Source organism: Ceratotherium simum, chromosome 32 (genome assembly GCF_057802395.1).
Source record: "Ceratotherium simum simum isolate JZ-2026a chromosome 32, ASM5780239v1, whole genome shotgun sequence".
Lineage (NCBI taxonomy): Eukaryota > Metazoa > Chordata > Mammalia > Perissodactyla > Rhinocerotidae > Ceratotherium > Ceratotherium simum.
The window spans coordinates 9,843,912-9,864,464 of record NC_141931.1 but is presented as its reverse complement, the minus strand read 5'-3'; the positions used below and the strand labels follow the sequence as shown (position 1 = coordinate 9,864,464).

General features: G+C 34.4%; 1 protein-coding gene across 17 annotated transcripts in view; it reads right to left on the bottom strand.

Moving 5' to 3' along the window:
• Positions 1-20,553, bottom strand: part of LOC101401040 (ankyrin repeat domain containing 26) — a 93,692-nt gene that overhangs the window by 24,321 nt on the left and 48,818 nt on the right. For 8 of the 17 annotated variants that reach the window (XM_087420713.1, XM_087420712.1, XM_087420711.1 and 5 more), the window contains 9 exons: positions 20,078-20,241; positions 15,047-15,217; positions 12,884-12,917; positions 12,448-12,589; positions 6,984-7,197; positions 5,225-5,408; positions 4,544-4,681; positions 1,964-2,920; positions 425-577 (listed from right to left, as the gene is read on the bottom strand). In XM_087420713.1, coding sequence (XP_087276839.1) covers positions 425-577; positions 1,964-2,920; positions 4,544-4,681; positions 5,225-5,408; positions 6,984-7,197; positions 12,448-12,589; positions 12,884-12,917; positions 15,047-15,217; positions 20,078-20,241 — 2,157 coding nt within the window. Of the gene's footprint in view, positions 1-424; positions 578-1,963; positions 2,921-4,543; positions 4,682-5,224; positions 5,409-6,983; positions 7,198-12,447; positions 12,590-12,883; positions 12,918-15,046; positions 15,218-18,513; positions 18,565-20,077; positions 20,242-20,553 lie in introns of all 17 variants that reach the window. The other 9 variants (XM_087420703.1, XM_087420702.1, XM_087420698.1 and 6 more) reach the window with 2 other exon arrangements.

Below are 20,553 nucleotides of genomic sequence, written 5' to 3'. Positions count from 1 at the left end.
ATCTGAAATCCATGAAATAAATATACACAGATTCTATATTCATTCACAAACGTGAAGATGAGAAATAAGATAATTTTCTGGAACATTTCATTAAACATTATCCTCTGATTTAATCTGGCTTGCCTCATCAATCAAGATATCACTAAAAAATATTGTTTAGTAGAACAAAAAGTCTCAACTTCTGTGAAGAATGATGCATAATTCTCAACTTTCCTAATCGTAAATATTATAAGAAAAAATGTATAATATAACTGGCAGAATGAAAGAGTTTAAGAAAAAAGTGCATTATAAAGATAGTAAAATTATAAATTAATTATAATGAAAATAGAAAAGAAAGCTGCCCAAGAAAATTAGTATCCTAAAACACTTTCTATTATTTAATCAGCTCTAGATTAACTGTTGACATGTTAAATTTCATACATACTTGATTTCTGATTTGACCTAATTTCTTCTTTAAATCCTGTGTCTCATCTTCTAAACTAATACGATATCGTGATGTAACCTCCAGTGAAGCCTCTGACATGGATTGCTTTTTTAGGGTATCAGCCAGTTCTTGTTGAAGTTGTCTCACAACTACCTAAGAAGACATTTCTGTTACTGATTTTATAAGTCATGTCATTATTAAATTATGTTAATAATATATAACACTAACATACGTACTTTGAAAAATATCACCACACCCATCAATTCGCCTTCTTTTCCACATATGCACACTTCCTGTTAACTGAATTTGGTCAAAGACACAGAAGGCATCAATCTCCTGCCTCAACAGTATTATGTCACTTCGACAATGGATTCAGCCCCACTATCCACTCCCCTCCGATGAATTTGCAAAGCTTTACAACCTACTGAAAGTCTCACAAAGAAAGGAGTATGTAGGTGGGACCAGTGGTGAATTCTACACTGTGGGAACAGTTTCCCTCTTTTTTATCAGAGGCTTAAATGAACTTCAGAGTTCCTCACATATTCAATCTTCTGCTCAAATCCTTCCCATAGATTCCTACCTCAGAATAAAAGGGAAGTCATTCCAATGGCCTTCAAGGCTCGAGGTAACCTGGACTCCACCTCCCTCCCTGACCTCAGTGCCTACAAATCTCTCCCCTACACACTCCATTCCTGCCACACATGAATCCTGCCACCCGTCATTAGTCTGAAAATGGAGATCGAATGCCAAATTAATAAATCACAGAGCACTACAATTCTCTTTGTACTGGGCAAACTGATATCCAAATGATAGTAAGTGAGCCCTGACATGAGAATTATGAGCAAATTATTTGTGAAAATGTACAAAGTAAATTATAAATAGCAGTGAGAAGATTAAATCAAATATAGTGTTGCTAAAACTCACCACATTTGTCCCAAATTACAATTTAATGAAAAGTACATGCCTTTATAGAGTAGAGGCCATGAGAATATATGATTTCAGACTGAAATATTTCCAAATTTAATTCAAATCGACATGAATAAAAATAAAATTATACCAACTAAAAACGTATAAAAAGCTACTGAAGGAAAAGTACTGAGATAGAGCATCTACACTTCAGTTCTTCTGGGAAATCTGGAATCAACTGTCAAGGTCATCCACTTAATTGAATCTTAATTTCAAACACTTATTTTAGGTATGAGCATTTCATTCATCTGCTTCATCATGGTATTAAAATGAGGTGACACAGATTCAAATTATTTTAGCAGTATAAGCCTAAATGATTAACATCAGTCTGTATCTATTAACAATTTATAACTTAACCTCTTAAAATTTCATAGGTGATGCAATGTCTTTACTCAAAGTGAAGCACCTCTCCAGTCTAATTTTTATTTGCTGGATATAAGGTATGCTTTTAAGCTGATATATAGCCTACAAATTTTTTATATTCAACTAGACTCCACATTTAGCCATAATCAAATATTACTTTGAATTTTCTTTCATGAAGTTTGAAAAATATTGACCTTTCTGGATACTTACTTCTCTTTCTGCTTTCTCATTTTCGTACTGATACATTCTTTCTTTTAAATGATTACATTCATCCATTAACTCCTTATTTCTTTCTTCCAGCATAAGACCTTGCTTTTCACTTTTGGCTTGAAGTTTTGTTACAATATCCTGAAACTGGTCTTGGATATTAATTACTGTCTTGTCTTTACTATCAGCTTTGTTGTGAGCATCATCCAGTTGCTGTCGAAGCAACATATTTTCACTTTGTAGTTGAGATAATCTCTCCTCTAAGGATTCCTGCTTTCCAATGTATTTATTCACTTTACCTTGTTCACTTTGATACATGTGTTCAATTTCCTTCTTTTGACACTGTGTTTGGTTTAGGTCGCTTTGTACACGTTCTAAAACCAAAGTCTTTTCTCTGAGAACATCTCTTGTGTGATGGAGCTCAATTTCTAGGCTATTGACTTTACTTTCAGCTTTAGAAAGTTGTTGAGACAGAATCTCATTACTATCTTTTAGATTAGATACATCAAAATTCATTTTGTCTTGTAAACGAAACCACTCATCTCTTGCTCTCTGGAAAGCAAGGTCTAGGTCTTTTTTTGATGTCTGGCTTTGATCATGATCATGGATAGCAGTAGCCAGTCTAGAACGGTATGATTCAACTTCTGTCTCCAGTCTTTCTTTGTTTTGTTTTTCATTCTCCAGTTTAGAGTTTAGCACCGTATTCTCAGCTGTCAGAACATTAAGCTGTCCACTATACTGGAATATTGTTTTTGTTAATGTTTCCTCATTCAGTTTTATTGTCTTTTGAAGATCATCATTCTTTTCTTTTACACTTTCAATTTCCTCATAATATTTCTTTTCCTTTTCCTTGTTCTGATTTTTTATTGTGTCTATTTCCAGTCTTAGCATGGCAATTTCATCCTGTAGCATGTGGTTTTTATGCAACAGATCTTTTTCTTTGTCACGACTATCAGAAACCTAAGTAACACAAAGCAGACTTGTAGCTAGCATTCAATAAAATGACAAATCATTATTTCCTCTGAAATTAAAAAATAACCTACATGTTTATACAATAAAAAGGTCGCAATAAGTGGATATCCACCTGGAAAAAGAAAAGCTGGATCCAAATGTCAAACATTATACAAGGATAAATTCCCAAAAGTTCAAAAATTTAGTTGCAGACAATGAATCCATGAAAGTAAAAAAGAAACCATGAGAGAGTTTTTAAGAGTCTCAGAATTGGAAAGGCCTTTTTCTGAATTACAACAAACCCAGAAGGCATAAATAAAAGGTTGATAAATCTGACTATATTAAAATTGGGTTTACAGTCTGATATTTTACCTATACAGCTACCCCACAGTAGGAGCCTGAGCTCTGCATATATTTGGACAGATCAAATTTCCTAAAATTCTTTTTTCCTGAGAATATTCCATATATATTCTACTTTTCTAACATTTTATAGTCATTATAAGAATTACATCTACTGACAACTGATACATCTAGGCATTGTACTAAGCATTTCTACATCCATCAACGAAGAGGTTGAGTTGTCACAGTTCTGGCACAGAGAGGTTAAAAATATGAGCAAGCTGCACAATGTCCTCAAGGCTTCTGACTCTACTGCTAGTGCTCTCGTGCCAAACCATAGCCACTTCTCTAGTGGAAATAAATACAAACTGAAGCTTTATATTTCAAAACACTATGGTAAATAAGGTCAAATTTATAAAGCTTTTCTTAGAAAATTATGAGATTGTTTGGCGCTGCAATAACTTTTATTTCTTCTTCATAATGTTTAAAATAGCAATAAATGTGAAGTAGGGGAAAAATACACTGAACTATTTTACTAGGAATAAAATATTCATCAATAAATTATCACTAACTTAGCATATCATTGTTTTAAAAGCTCTTGTCCTGAAACAGAATACAACTTGGAGCAAATTATTACTTTTCTCAAAAATAGGAGAATAACATCCAAAATATGGTCTCTGAACTGGCTACACTTTTCTTCCTTACCATCAGAGGAGTGATAAATAAACCTCTCTATTAATATATCAAGGGGGTGAGATCACTGCCCAAAACGGGAAAATCTGTTAATAGTAATAGCTGTTAATAGCAATAGTTTTGAGATATGGAAAGCTCATTAATTCCTATGAAAAATATTAAAAGCCTCTCCTTTGGATGAGGCCATTGTGAATGTCACTAATGACTGTTATAGACAAATGGATTTGAAGTAAGAATATTACTTTATCCAATGGACCAAAAATGCAACTGCCCCTCCCCCCAAAATATATATACAGTCATGTACCACATAACAACATTTGGTCAAAAACAGACTGCTTATACAATGGTGATCCCATAAGATTAGTACCATAAAGCCTACGTGGTAGTGGGCTATACCATCTAGGTTTGTGTAAGTAGACTCTATGACGTTCACACAACAATGAAATCGCCTAATGATGCATTTCTCAGAACATACTCCCATTGTTAAGCGACACATGACTGTATATACGCTTTAAAAATCCTCTATATTTTCCATGATGTATAGCTTTGGTTTTTTAAAATAGATACACACACATACTTGAAAATGACTAAAAAAAATACCTCAGTATTCAATTTCTTATGAGCCATTTCTATCTCCTTTTGTTTGCAAAGGTGATTGGTCAGAATTCCATCCTGTAACATTCTGGCATTCTGTTCTCGAGAGAGTTGCCTCTGAGTGTCATTTCGCTCTTCTACAACCTAGAGACACATTTCATTAGGTTTCTGGTCTCATATTATTAAAAAAAAAGTCAAAAGCTTAAGAGCAGAAAGTGAAAGAGAAAACTGTTAAAAGCAAGCAGCCTTGTTAATAAGCAAGGATCTTTATCCCACATGAATAACTCAAATGACAGCAAATTTGTCATAGACCAAAATTACAGGTAGATATAGTATTGTGAAATAAAATTTCTTTACAAAACATTTAACTAGTTCCATCACAGTCTTAAGGCAATTTAGCCTGTGTTTTAACATAAAAAAGCAAAAATTAACATTTATGTTAATGATTAAGCTCAATTTACCCTGCATTTCCTCATTCAGAAAATATACACAAGAACGTCTATTAGATGCCAAGAATTGCAATAAATAATTTTAGCTATAAATGTCATAGTCCATATTTAGGATGAGATAATATTTTTGGTTTGTTTTAAACCTAAATAATATACATTATTATTATATTGTATATATACAAATAATATTAAGGAAATAATGTTAGAAATACGCATTTTTTACCAAAGATTAACTTACTTGATTCAAATTATTTCTTACAGTCCTCAATTCCATGTCTAGTGTTCTAAGAGTGAGTTCAAGTTGTTGTTTCATTTCAACTTCTTTACTATATTGCTCTTCTTTTCTCCTTAACTGCTCCCTAACTTTTTCATATAACTTATCAGCAGTTCTTCTCTTCTCTTCTTCTTGTTTTAAGGTAAATCTGCAGTAAATATGCTTATCTTAAAATTCATTTTGTTAGAAAATAAAAAGTTCATTTTATGATCTGGTTCTACATATGCTGGCTTATTATCCTAATGAAATATCTATGTTCTCGAATTTTTTCCTTTCTAGGTCTCATGTTTTTAATTTCTTACTTTAATCTCTTCCAAAAGATATATATATTGAAAGGTGGCAATGAAAAAACCTTCTGCTGCTTAGTTTAGTCAATAGTCACTCTGGTAAATATTGTAGGAAAGGAATTTTGAAATTATTCAGTAAAGATAGAGTTGAAAATTACTTTTCCACATAGGCATAATTAGCACTCTATTAGGACAGATTATTTAGTTACTAATTAAAAAGAGAACTTGTTATTTATAAATAAGTTCATAAATTCACTAGAAAGAAAATCCCAGCCTCACACACACTACAGTTTCCTCTACACATGGTTACAGAGTCAGAGGAGTCTGCAGACATCTTCACACAACACACATCTGCAGGCTCCCATCAGCCGAGACAAGGCCAGGGAGGCTGCCATCTGGGGCCCTGCACTTTCTGGTTCTTCTTTTGCAACGCTTTCAACTTGTTGATTATTATCTACTTTATAAACCATTTTATTTATTTATTTTATTATTTTTTTTTTAAAGATTTTATTTATTTTATTTTTTCCCCCCAAAGCCCCAGTGGGTAGTTGTATGTCGTAGCTGCACATCCTTCTAGTTGCTGTATGTGGGACTCGGCCTCAGGATGAACGGAGAAGTGGTGCCTCGATGCGCACCCGGGATCCGAACCCGGGCCACCAGCATCGCAGCGCGCGCACTTAACCACCAAGCCACAGGGCCGGCCCTATAAACCATTTTAAAATCCCTTTTGGAACAAGACAGGATCCATATTAATTAAGTAAATAATAAAGAGTAATATGTGCTTTCAGCATAGACCTCTGAATTAATTTTATCTCTGTACGAGAGATTTTGAATAAACTAATCAGTAATCACTTTCCATCTTACTTTTTTATTCCATGCATATGTGAAGACTAAAACTGCATACATTTCGTAACTCTTTGGTCTTGAGGAAAATGGTCATTTCACACTCTGGTGGGAATGTAAATTAATATAAGTTTTCTTGAGAACAATTTAGAAATAGGGATCAAAGACCTTTCTTAAAAGTTCTTATGCTTCAACCAAATAATACTCTATTGAAGAATTTACTAAAAGTAAATAATCAGAAATGTAGAAATAGATTTATATAAAAGATGTTCCTTGCAGCATTAATTATAAGTAAAAATGAAAAACAACTGAAATTAAATTTGTGAAATAAATAATGAGGTTTCCATATGGTGGACTTCTATATGATCATTAAAATGATGATTTGGAAGAATACGCATTAAATTATTAGAAGTATTCACTGTTAAGAACTTCCTGTATCACTTCTAAGAATCTCATACTCCACAATACTAAAGAAGTTTTCTCCCCTGTAAAATCCCAGAAGGTAAGTTAGCAATTATAAAACTTCTCCTACATTTATCGTGGTATAAAAGTAAATAGTTCAAATATTTGTTTAAAACCAAGGTGTTCAATACCTCAAACTGCAGACTTCTCGTTCCCATTCCACTTTTTGATGCTCTAACTGCGATTTTATTTCTTTTGTTTCTGAAAGCTCCTTTTGTAGTCCACTAATCTTATTTTCCATTTTTTTAATTTTTCCTGTAAGTAATTCACAGTGATTTTTTTTAAGTTCTATTAATCTTTCATATGAAAGAACTGCATTCTGGATTTTCAATAGGCTAACAGAATCTGCATCAGAGAGGAAACAAAAATAGAAATAAAATATATGAGTATTTTTTTGTGTATAAAGGACCGTGCATTTTCACATTCCCTCATTCATACATTGAACAAATGTATATTGAGTACTGACAACCTGGAAGACATTATACTAAGCTCTGCAGATAAAACAGACAAGACCTCTGGCTCTTGTTTAGCTTAAAGTCTAGTGGAGGAGAAAGACAAATAAAACATTAATTATAAATTCAGATAGATACTATAAGAAAACAGAGTTTAATGATCATATAACAGAACTTGACCTAGAATGGGCCCAGAGAAGACTTCCCTGAGGAAGAGATGGCTACACTGAGAAATGAAGGATGAGCAGGAAGCAATTCAGCACAGGAGGAAGAAGAGCATTCTAGACAGCCTACAGCATGTGCCTTGGTTCTACTGCAACCTGCTTCTAGCCAAGATGGAGTCACAGGTTGATTTACCTTCCTACCTGAAACAAGCAAAAACAAAACAGACAAAATACATTAAAAAGTGATTTTGAAGACAAAGAATTCAGGCAATGAAGGACAATGATCCCTGAAAACAAATGAAGTTAGCCTAACAAACGCCCAGCTCACTGCCTTGAGAGAATGGCCAGGCCACAACACAGGGAGAAGGGACTGAGGTGGGGCCCACCAGACTCCCTGAGCTGAGGTGACGAAGCTCAGAGTCTGGTGAGACCAAGGCCAATAGAGATCACAGGTCAGAACACTGGGCAGTAGAGAACAGAACAGAGAAAGAACCCTGGAGATCTGCAGAGGGCCCCCTGGGTGTTCAGCAGAGTAGTACACAGTGTACACAGGTGAAGAAACCACCAGGGACCAGGGGGAAAGACCATCTGAAAAGAGCAGAGGAAACAGTGCCCGGTGCTCACACGGCACCAGGAATGGTGTCTATTCCCATTAGCCAGGCTGGAAAGACTCACAATTCACAGGATAATGAATAGAATAGTCAGGAAGGTCGTGCCATGGTAGTAGGGAATAATTAGCCGTAGGCTGAGCACTGCTCTGGATGCACCTAACAAATCATAAGAGCAAGACCAGAAAGGATCAAACTTTTTATAAGTAACTTAACTGTATCCTCAAACAAAGCTCAAAGAGATACATAGAGGCATGGAGCTATTTTTAAAAAACCAAACTGCACTTACAGAGATGCAAATTATAATGTCAGAGATGAAAAATACACTGGATGGGAACAATATAAGTTACCACAAAATAAAAGATTAGTAAGTTTGATATTGGTGAACTGTGAGAAAACTTCACATGGCTAATATATAATTCCCCAAAGAGACAATGGAAAGGGACAGAAAAAACATTTGAAGAAAAATTGGCCAAAAACTTTCTAAACTTAATGAAAACTATAATCCCACAGATCCAGGAAGGATCTGGCTAGGAGAGAAGAAATAGAAATAAACTATTGTAATTGTCTTACACTATATATGATGTGATATAATATTACTTGAAGGTGGACTGTGATAATTTAAACTCATATACTATAAACACTAAAGCAACTACTAAAATAGCACAACAGATGAGTTACAGCTAATACGCCAAAAAAAAGAAATAAAACTAAAAATTACTTATTAATCTAAAAGAAGGCAAAAAGAAAAGAGGAACAAAGAGCAGATGAGGCAAATAGGAATCAAACAGCATGATGACAGATTCAAACCTACCATATCAATAATCATATTAAATGAAAATGATCTAAAAACCTCAATTAAAAGGCAGACTGTCAAACTAGATAAAAAAGCCAAGACCAACTATATACCACCTATAAGAACTGCACTTTCAATGTAAAGACACAAATTTGTTAAAAGGATGGAAATAAGATACACCATACCAACACTTGATGAAAGAAGATTGAGCTGAAGTGGCGACATTAATACCAAACAAAGGAAACTTCAGAGCAAAAAATATCACTAGCAACAAATAAGGTCATTTCATAATGATAAAAGGGTCCATTAATAAGCAGCATAATAATCCTAAATGGTTATGCATCTAATTACACCTTCAAAATACAAGAAGCAAAAATTGATAGAACTGCAAAGAGAAATAGACAAATTCACAATTATAGTCTGATATTTCAGTACCCCTCACTCAATAAGTGACAGAGCAAGTAGGCAGAAAATCATCAAGGATATAGTAGACTTGAACACCACCATTCTTCTCAAGTACCTATGGAACACTTACCAAAAAGACTATATTCTGGGTCATAAAATAAATCTTAATAAAAGGAACAAAAGACTTAAGTCATACAAAGTATGTGCTCTGACCACAAAGTAACCAAATTGGAAATCAAGAACAAAAATATCTCTGGGAAATACTCAAATATTTAAAAAATTCAACACATCTAAATAACTCTTGGGTCAAAAAGGCCATAAAAAAAGAAATTAGAAAATATTTTGAACTGAATGAAAATGAAAAATATAACATATTAGAATTTGTGGAATGCTGCCACAGTAGTATTGACGTGCAAATTTATAGCACTGAATGTCTGTATTAGAAACGAAGAAAGGTCTCATATCAATGACCTTGGTTTTCACCTTAAGAAACTAGAAAAAGAAGAGTAAATTAAACCAAAGCAAGCAGAAAAAGGAAATAACAAACATCAAAGATAAAGTCAATGAGACAGAAAACAAAGAAACAATACAGAAAAATTAATGAAACCAAATGCTTTCAGGAGATCAATAAAAGTGATAAACCTCGAGCCAGGCTGATAAGGAAAAAAAGAGAGAAGGCAAAAATTACCAATATCAGAAACGAGTAATGTGACATTACTACAGATTCTACAGATAGTAAAAGAATAACAAAGTTATATTAGGAACTTTCTGTAAATAAATTTGACAGCTCAGATAAAGCGGGTAAATTCCTTGAAAGACAGAAATTACCAAAGGTCAATCAAGAAAGAACAGAGAAGCTTAATAGCCCTATATCTATAAAAGAAACTAAATTTCTCGTTAAAGACCTTCCACAAAGAAAATTCCAGTCCCAATTGGCTCCACTGGTGAATTCAATCAAACACTTTAGAAAGAAATAATACCAACTCTATTCAAACTCTCCCCAAAAAATGAAGATGAGAAATATGCCTCAACTCATTTTATAAGGCTAGCATTATCCTGAAATCAAAACCGGACAAAGATATTAAAAGAAAGAAAGCTATGTCATGAGAATGGAGGTAAAAATTCTAAACAAAACATTAGCAAATCAAATCCAATAATACATTAAAAGGATAATTTTTCATGACCAAATGGGGTTTATCCCAGGAATGCAGGGCTAGTTTAACATTCAAAAATCAATTAATGTTACTCACCATATTAACAAACTGAAAAAGAAAGCACAGAAGAAAATCTTTGTGACCTTGTGCTAGGCAAAGATTTCTTAGATAGGAACACCAAAAGCAAAATCCATAGAACAAATGGATAAATTAAACTTTATCAAAAAGGAAAACTTCTTGCTCTTCAAAAAACACTGTTAAGAGAATGAAAATACAAGCCACAGACTGGGAAAAAATCGTTTGCACAAAATATAGCTGAAGGGGCCGACCAGGCAGCATAGTGGTTAAGTTTGCACGCTCCACTTCAGTGGCACGGGGTTCGCAGGTTTGGATCCTGGGTGCAGACCTATGCACCACTTATCAAGCCATGCTGTGGCAGGTGTCCCACATACAAAGTAGAAGAAGATGGGCATGGATGTTAGCCCAGGGCCAATCTTCCTCAGCAAAAAGAGGAAGACTGGCAACAGATTGCTAGCTCAGGGCTAATCTTCCTCACCAAAAAAAAAAAAGCCTAAAAAAGGAATTGTATCCAGAATACATAAAGAATTCTCAAAACTCAACAAATAAGAAGAAAAACAACCTAATTTTTAAAATGGCAAAAGAATTAGTTCAAAGAGGATATACAGATGGCAAATAAGCACATGAAAAGATGCTCAACATTATTAGGGAAATGCATATTAAAACCATAATGATATATACACTACACACACTCATCACAATGGCTAAGATTTAAAAAGCAGACAATACTAAGTGTTTGTGAAGATATGGAGGAATTGAAACTCGCATACACTGCTGATGGGAACAGAAAATGGTACAATGACTTAGAAAACAATCTGGCAGTTTTTAATAAGGGAACATAAAGGGGCATGAGGAGACTTCTAGGGGCGATGGCTGTGTTAACTACCTGAATTATGGTGATGGATTTATACGTGTATAACTGTCTAAACTATCAAATTATATACTTTATACACGTGCTGTTTACCTAACTAAAACAGTTGAAAACAAAAAGTTCTACTGCAGGCAAAAACATCTAAGACAGTGGTTGAGACACACATGGAAACGAGGATGTGAAATGATAAAAGATGAAGCTATAGAGGACTGTGGCCTTAAACCTCATAGCAATGAGAAGTAATAGCTGGGTTTTAAGCAAGGGGGTCACATGATGAGATCTGAATTTTTAAAATATACAATAATTATGGCTGCAGTATAGACCAGGGTTCCAGAACATGGAATGGCAGGGAAAACTGTTCCGAGGTTATTTCAGTGTTCTAGGAGGGAAATAATGGTAATCTGACCTCGGGTGAAGGCGTAGGAGAGAAGCAGAGACAGCAAACGCACTAGGTGTGCCGTTCAATCTGAGACAAGCTCAGTGGCAATTATCCTAGCTCTCTGGCAGAGAGGACACAATAGCTCTCGTTTTATTTCAATATAAAACGTGTTTCTGAGATGAAGAGCTCTGTAACGTGTCAGTGCTCATGGTGCAGTACGAGACAAGCTGTGCACATCTTCCTACAGTATACAGTACTCCCCCTCATCCGCGGTTTCACTTTCCAAGGTTTTGGTCACCCATGGTCCGAAAATAACACTAGGTCATTCCCCTCACTTCATTTCATCATGTGGGCACTGTATCATCTCACATCATCATCATCATCAGAAGGGTGAGTACAGCACAACAAGATATTTTGAGAGAGAGAGAGACCACATTCACATAACTTTTATTACAGTATATTGTTATAATTGTTCTATTTTATTATTAGCTATTGTTGTTCATCTCTTACTGTGCTTAATTTATAAGGTAAACTTTATCACAGGTATGTATGTATAGGAAAAAACACAGTATATATAGGGTTCGGTACTATCCACTGGGCATCCACTGGGGGTCTTGGAACATATTCCCCACAAATAAGGGGGGACTACTGGACATAAAAAGGCTTTATATTCATACAGTGGTCCTACCTTTACAATCCATGCCAAGTCGTTCAATTAGCAACATGGAATTCATATAATTGGAGCATGGCAACTCGCAATCCTCTGAAGCTGATTCAGACGACTGAGTTAAATCAGCAAGGTCATCCATAGAAATAATTTGCCTTTTGACCTACAAATAAATAATACTATTTCGAAATATCCCCGAAATATTTATAAGGTATACTAAGTGTACAGAGGTGATAAACATCCATCTTTTTATAAAAGCAACAACACAGGTACTTCTTAAAAGAACTAATTTTTATCAAAAGGATGCCTTTAACAATAATAATGTGTTTCTAAAGTACTTTTTCAAAGTAAATGTCTCTACAACAAAGGAAGATTTTCTGTTTTTTTCACTATACCTTTTATAATGTACTTTTTTTACTACAGAATAATACTTTTGATAATTTATTTTTTACAATACCTTGTTCTTTTCATTAGATGTTTTCTTTGCAGGCCTAAGAAAACAAACAAGTCTTTTCAGGCAAATATTAAATACTTAAAATACAAAGAGTATCTAAACCTATTGTAACTAATTTTCTATAAGTGGGATTAAACAATAAATAGAAAGAGTAACATTAAGGGAGGGACAAAGAAAATATACTACTAATAATATAAACAAAGTATTAAATTTAGATCAATCTGACAGTCAAAGCAAGAGGCAAAACGTAATATTACTTGTATTATTTGATAGGAAGAAATATACCAGGGTTTTTTGTTGTCATTTTCAATAAAAACAAGCTTTTACTGGCACTAAAAGCTATGGGGAAAGAATTACTTAAAGTCCTTACCTGAAGGAAACTCTTTTTCAAAAAGCTAATCATGATATTAGCTTTTTGAGGACTTTGCAACTACTATACATTAGTATTATAAGCACTTTATGTGTCTTAAAGGCACTTTAATCCTCACAACAATTCTATGAGGTAGGTAATATATTAGGTATTTTACAAAGGAAGAAAATGAGGCACAGAAAGGCTAGGTAACTTGCCCAAGCCCCATACAGCTGGTCAGTAGCAGACCCAGAATTCAAACCCAGGAAATCTGGCTTCAAAACGTGTTTCACAACATGCTTGGAAAGTAATATTTATTTTTAAGTGTTTCTAAGTATATAATAGCAAATGAAGCTATATTATTATTCTATTTTTAGCTATAATTATAAATCAATTTCTGAATCTTACACACATTTCTTTTAAACAAAAGACTTTATACCTAGGCAATACTGGAAACCTACTTACAATAAACTAAAGATTTGCTTTTTCTAAAGAATTTCATCAACAGGCATTCATTCTTCCTTTCAACTGTTTATTCATGCATTCAACATATACTTCCTGAGCACACAATACATGTCCATGACACTGTTGGTACAGGAAGCATGGCTTTTGTAATTTAGAACTATATAATCTAAAAGTAATCATCTGTGATAGATTAACAGTTTATTTTTCTATTGTACACAAACGAAATTTTCCTCTTTTCCCCAGAATCTAAACAACTATTAAGTTACTATAACCTGATACTTTAGAGTACCTTATAAAACCATAGCTATTCGTGATGATACTGTCAAAGTTACTATAATCTTAGAATCATCAAGGAATGATTAAATTCTATTCAGTGTGCCCTAAGTGTTTGTATTATTTATGATTATATAATTTTTAAAAATCTATGTATAACAATATAACTTAAGTAATCATTTGCATATTCAATTACAGGCATACCTTGAAGATATTGCAGGTTCCATTCCAGACTACCGCAATAAAGTGAATATCACAATAAAGCAAGTCACACAAATTTTTTGGTTTCCCAGTGCATATAAAAGCTATGTTTACACTATACTATAGTCTATTAAGTGTGCAATAGCATTAATCTAAAAAAAACAATGTATATACCTTAATTAAAAATAATTTATTGCTAAAAAATGCTAACTATCATCTGAGCCTTCAGGGAATCAATCTTTTTGCTGGTGGAGGGTCTTGTGAAAAATGAAATATCTGTGAAGCACAATAAAGCAAAACCTAATAAAATGGGGTATGCCTGTATATGGGAATATTCCACTTTGGAACCAATTCTGAATGAACAAGCTCTTACCATAAAGCTATACATGAATAGAAGTACCATGGACAATTACTTTACTATCATCTTTCAAAGATAATGTAATACAATCAACAAGCTTTCTAATATTGGAAATGCAAACAACATTAAGTTAATAAATATGTCCTTCTCAACTGGATCATTTCCAACAGTGTACAAACATACCCTAAAAGCTCCCATCTTCACATAAAGAATGAAAACTCCCTTGAACTCCACATTCTTCTTCAGTTCTCACCCATGTCTCTATTGTTTCCCAGTAAATATTCTCTAAGGAGCTTTTTACACGTATTCACTGCAGTCCAACTTCGATGGCAGCTATTTATTGGAACTGCTCCTTGTCAAAGTCACTTGTCCTCATCTTAACCTTTCAGCAGTGTTTCTCTGATATAGTTGAGAATTCTCTTGCCTTGGCCTGTACACTACATTAAGCTGTTCTATTTCCAGAAAAAGTAATCACTGCTAATATTCCTTTACCTAGAAATAAAGAGTTTATAGATTTTACCTTCCATCATCCTGATCTGTTTCACTTAAACTGCTGTCATCATTCACTTGTAGCAGACCACCAGTTAGTGAACTGGCCTTTTCAAACACCGGGGTAATCACAGACTCTTTTGATGTCCGTTTCTCATCTTCATTTTTCTTTACTTCCTTCATATGCAAGCCAGGACCACTACTTTAAAAAATCCATAACAAAGCCAATGTTTTCTAATAATTCTACTGATAAAGAATAAAAAAAACAATTTTCATAAAATTCCAATTCTTATCATCTTCATTTATTAATTCACAAAACAGTCATGAAGTACCAACACAGGGAAGGAAACAGACATTCCTGCTTCAAAGTTGGATATACAATTATGATACAATAACATGTGTAAGAGTTGACATATGAAAAGTTATAAGTGAGCAAGAAAGGCTCTACAAAAGAGGTAAAACAGAGATGACCAGGAAAAGAAATGGGAGAAAACCATTCTACTCAGAGATTAGAATGTGAGCACAAAGATTAGGAACATGGCATCTAGGTGTTTCCTAAGAACTTGAAAGGAAAAGTATAAAATACACACGGAAGCAAGTAGTGAGAGATGAGTCAGAAAAGAAATTCTGAAGAACCCTGAATGTTACACTAAAAAGCTGGAGTTCACCGCCTAAAAGCAATGACTCTTAGGCATGGGAGTAAATCACTGGATTTCTGCTATAGTTTTAGTGTTGTTTTTAAATATAACAATACTTAATTTAAATGATTTTTAAAATAGCATGAGGTACATATAACATGAAAGAAGAAATCAGGGAAATATCTTGGGGGGAAAAATTTTACTTTTAAAATACTCATATGTTGGAGTGACATCAACATTACGTCTGAATAAGACACATCTCATTGTGTCCCCCCCACCAACAATTTGGCATCCAACCACGGGCAAAAGTGCCTTTATGGGGGCTCTGGGATCCAGCACCATACGCCAAGAGACCTGGGAGGAGTCTCACCCACCAGTGTGTTTAATAACAAGCATACAGACCACAGTCCTAGCTCTGGACCCTGCATGGCCCATGAACTGGCTCCAGCCACTCTCAGCAGCATCCAGGAGCCCCTGGAAAACACTATCTTAGATAATTACCCAGATTAGAGAGCCTTTGTGGAAATCCAGGTTTTCAGGAGAGAAGTTCCATCCAGCACACCACTGGAGCAAAAAAAAATACAAGTCTGGATGTAGTGGAGAGGGCAGTTATTAAAGACTGTAAGAGGTGACTGCTACTTCAAATGCAAAGACAGCAATGCAAAACATCAAGAAACATGAAACATCAAGGAAACATGACACCATCAAAGGATCACAATACTCTTCCAGTAACCAATCCCAAAGACATGCAGATCTGTAATCTACCTGATAAAGAATTCAAAATGGCAATTTTAAGGAAACTCAATGAGCTATAAGAAAACACAGAAAGACAATTCCACAAAAGCAGGAAAACTACACAAACAAAATGAGAAGTTTATAAAGAGACAGAAATAATAAAAAAGAACTAAACAGAAATTCTGGAGCTAAAGAATACAATGAATAAAATGAAAAATGCAACAGAGAGCACTGACAGCAGAATGGATCAAGCAGAAGAAAGAATCTATGAGTTAAAAGACAGGAACTTTTAAATTATCCAGTCAGAGGAGAACAAAGAAAAAGAATGAAAAAGAGTGATGAAAGCATACTTGAATTCCTGGATACTAGGAAAAGAAACAATTTGCAAATTATTGCAGTTCCAGAAGTAGAAAAGAGGGAGAAGGAGGCAGGAGGCTTATTTAGAGAAATAATGGCTGAGAATTTCCCAAACCTGTGGAAAGACTTGGATATCCAAGTTACAGAAGCTCATAGGTCACTAAACAAACTCAATGGAAAGAGATCCTCTCTAAGACATTATAATAAAACTGTCAAAAATCAAAGACAAAGAGAGAATCTGAAAAGCAGCAAGAGAAAAGAGGCTTGTAACTTAGAAGGGAACTCCTATAAGTCTCTCAGTGGATTTCTCAGCAGAGACCTTGCAGGCCAGGAGAGAAGAAGATGACATATTCAACGTGCTGAAGGGAAAAAACTGCCAACCAAGAATACTCATCTTGCAAAGTTATCCATAATGATAATATAATCTGACTTATGTTTTAATAGGTCCACTGTGTTTAGAATTGAGGGAGAGAGTTAAATAAAAAGAAAGAAAGAAAAGACCAATTAGCTGACTATTACACTAGACAGCAGATGATAGTGGTCTGGGCATGGAAGGTGTGATCGCCTTCTGAATATATTTTGAAGGCAGACCTGACAAGATTTGCTGACACATTAGATGTGAGGTGTAAGAGAAAGAGAAAGACAGGAGTCAAAGATGACACCAAGCTTTTTGGCAGAGCAACTGGAAGAGCTGTCATTAACTCAAATAGGAAAGACTACATGAGGCGCAGGTATGAGAAAGAATATCAGGAGCTCAATTTTGGACATGTTAAGATTGCAATACCCAATAGCTCTCCAGAGTGAGATACCAAGTAGGCAGTTTGACATATAGGACAGGAATTAAGGAGAGACATCTGGGCTGGAGGTACAAATTGGGGGATCATTAGCATATACAAGGTAGTAAAAATCATGAGAAAGAAGACCAAGGACTGAATCCTGGGACACTTCAAGGTGTCAAAGGTGGGGATGAGGAGATACAAGCAAAACAGGCTGAGATAGATGGATTAGAAAGGCAAGGGGGAAACCAGGTGAGTGAGTGATATCCTGAAGGCCAAATGAAGAAAGTATCTTGCAGGAGAGTTTCCATTTCCATTAAATATTGCTGACAGGTTAAGTCAAATGAGGTCTAAGAAATTACGTCTAGATTATTAAAGTGAAAATCAGTGGTAACCTTAAAAAAACAATTTTGGAGGAGAGGTGGGAGTGAAAATTACTAGAATGAGCTCAAGAGTCAATGGAAGTGAAATGAGAGTCAGGGAGTACAGACAGTTCTTTTAAGGACTTCTTAGCTAAGTGGCATGACTGTGTTTCTTCTTGTTTAGCTGGAGTTTTCAATCTTTACATTATGATATGTAGTATTTTTGTAATACTTTACTGTTTTTTAAAAATTGCGTACGTGTCTCACTAAATGGTTTAAAAAACGCGAGACCAAGGCATTAAATAACAAATTCACAAAATTCTACAACTAAAAGACCCCTTGAAAATTTTTTAGATATATAATAATATTATATACCCTGATTATCATCTTTCTCATGCTTATAAAGACAACAGAAAGACTAAAAGTTTCAAGGCAGTATTTCTTGCTTGATGAAAATTATCTAACTCTAGAATATTTTATACTATTCAAATATGCAAACTAATTAGTCATATTAAAATTCTGTAGCAGAAATAAAGGAGGGAAATGCAAAAAATATTCTTGTTTATAAACTGAAGTTTTGTAAATTGGATAATATGAAGTCACTGTTGAAAAATTTGGTGCGGTGCATACTTCAGTACAGTCTCTTTAGAAAGGAAGGATCGTGGCATGCAGGCAGGGTTCCTGTAGAAAGAAGACGCACTGCGTCAGCAGCACCTTGATTTATAGCGCAGGGGTCAGCAAACTGCTGCCCGCAGGCCAAATCCAGCCCATTGCCTGTTCTTATAAATAAAGTTTTATTGGAACACAGCCACACCCATTCATTTACCTATTGTCTAGGACAGATTTCAGACTCAACCAAAGAGACCTTATGGTTTTCAAAGCCTAAAATATTTACTCTCTGGCCTTTTATAGAAAAGGTCTGCCAACCCCTGATTTAGCAGACCGATCCCTTGATGTATTTTATTTTAATAAGCTGTATATATATATTATATATATATATACTGAATATATATATTATATATATATATACTGAATATATATATATTATATATATATATGATATACTGAAATGTCTATATAGGCTATGGAACAAATTGCCATGTGAAATCCCTTGGCAATATTCAGATTAATGTGCGGGTCCAATATTTGAGCACTCACACATTAGGAACAAATCACAAAAATCAAATAACTAGCAATTTTGTTGGTAACTAGGTGGACGGTCAGTGTAGCATATACCTTCTTTTTGCTACTCAGCAGATATTACAAGTATTCTAACAAAATTTGCTTAAGATATGATGTCAAACCAAATGCCTCAAATATACTTTAATTGTGAAACAATCGGTATACTGTAGATTAACCTCACTTTTTAATTTATTTTTCATTTTTTTTGCTAAGGAAGATTCGCCCTGAGCTAACATCCGCTGCCAATCTTCTTCTTTTTGTATGTGAGCTGCTGCCACAGTATGGCCACTGAGAGACGAGTGGTGTAGGCCCGCACCCGGGAACCAACCCCAGGCCGCCAAAGCGGAACGCACCAAACTTAACCACTAGGCCACCAGGGCTGGTCCAACCTCATTTTTTTAAATGGTTCCATACTGCATGATTTTATGGGTATGACAATTTATTTCCTTGTTGATGGGTATTTAGATCATCTCCAACTTTTTGATATGACAATGTATAATAAATATCCTTAACATATATATGTAACATAGTTATATAAATATCCTTAACATATTCATGGCTATTATATACCCTTAACATATGTCATATTTATATATATAACAATATATAATAAACGTATTTAGAATGTGTATGGGTATTTGTCTGTGTGTGTGTTTATACAAGTCATGTTTTCCTGTAGGATCTGGTCCTGGAAGGGAAACTGAAATTCTAAAACATGCTGTTAAATTACCCTTCAAAAAAGATTTACTAATTTCATCTACCAATGGTGTATAAGAATGCCTCTTCCCTCCCATTTGCCAACCCTAGATGTTATTTTTTTAATAAAATATTTATCATTATGACTGCAAAAAATATCTCATTCTTTGTTAATTCGCATTTTCCTGATTGCCAAGTATGAGTGAATATCCCTAGTAAAAATATGAAGCATGTTAATCATGAATATTAGCTCAAATTAGCATCTGCTTTATAGAAAAATACTATTACCTACTTTGAAATCTTGCTGTAGGCTTACCTATCAGAATCTTCATTCTCCATAATAGGAAAGTGCTGGTTATCAGCTGGTCCACTCTTTGTTTGTTGAATAAATCTATCCTCAGCAGCAGCAGCAGCAGCAATATCTATGTTTTCTGCTACTTCCATTTCACTACTTTTGTGCTTCTTCTTTTCTTCTTCAACCTTTAATGAAAGTTGGATACTAAGGATAATGGTTATTACTTTATTTATTAAAGAGAACTTTTTTGTTTTCATTAATTTTATCATTACAGGTCATAGACATTTTTGTAAATTCTGCTTTATTTCTGTTTGAGGAAATGAAACAGAATTTTCCAAAATTACAGACAGGGCTTTCTTAATTTTGTGCTCTTATTCACATCCGCTCTTGGCTACTTACCATTTTCACCCCATTTGACTGGCAGACAGAGAGAAAGGAGAAGACGAAGACACAAAATTTGCCTCCTTCTGTCCTTACCACCTGGATTTTGCATTACA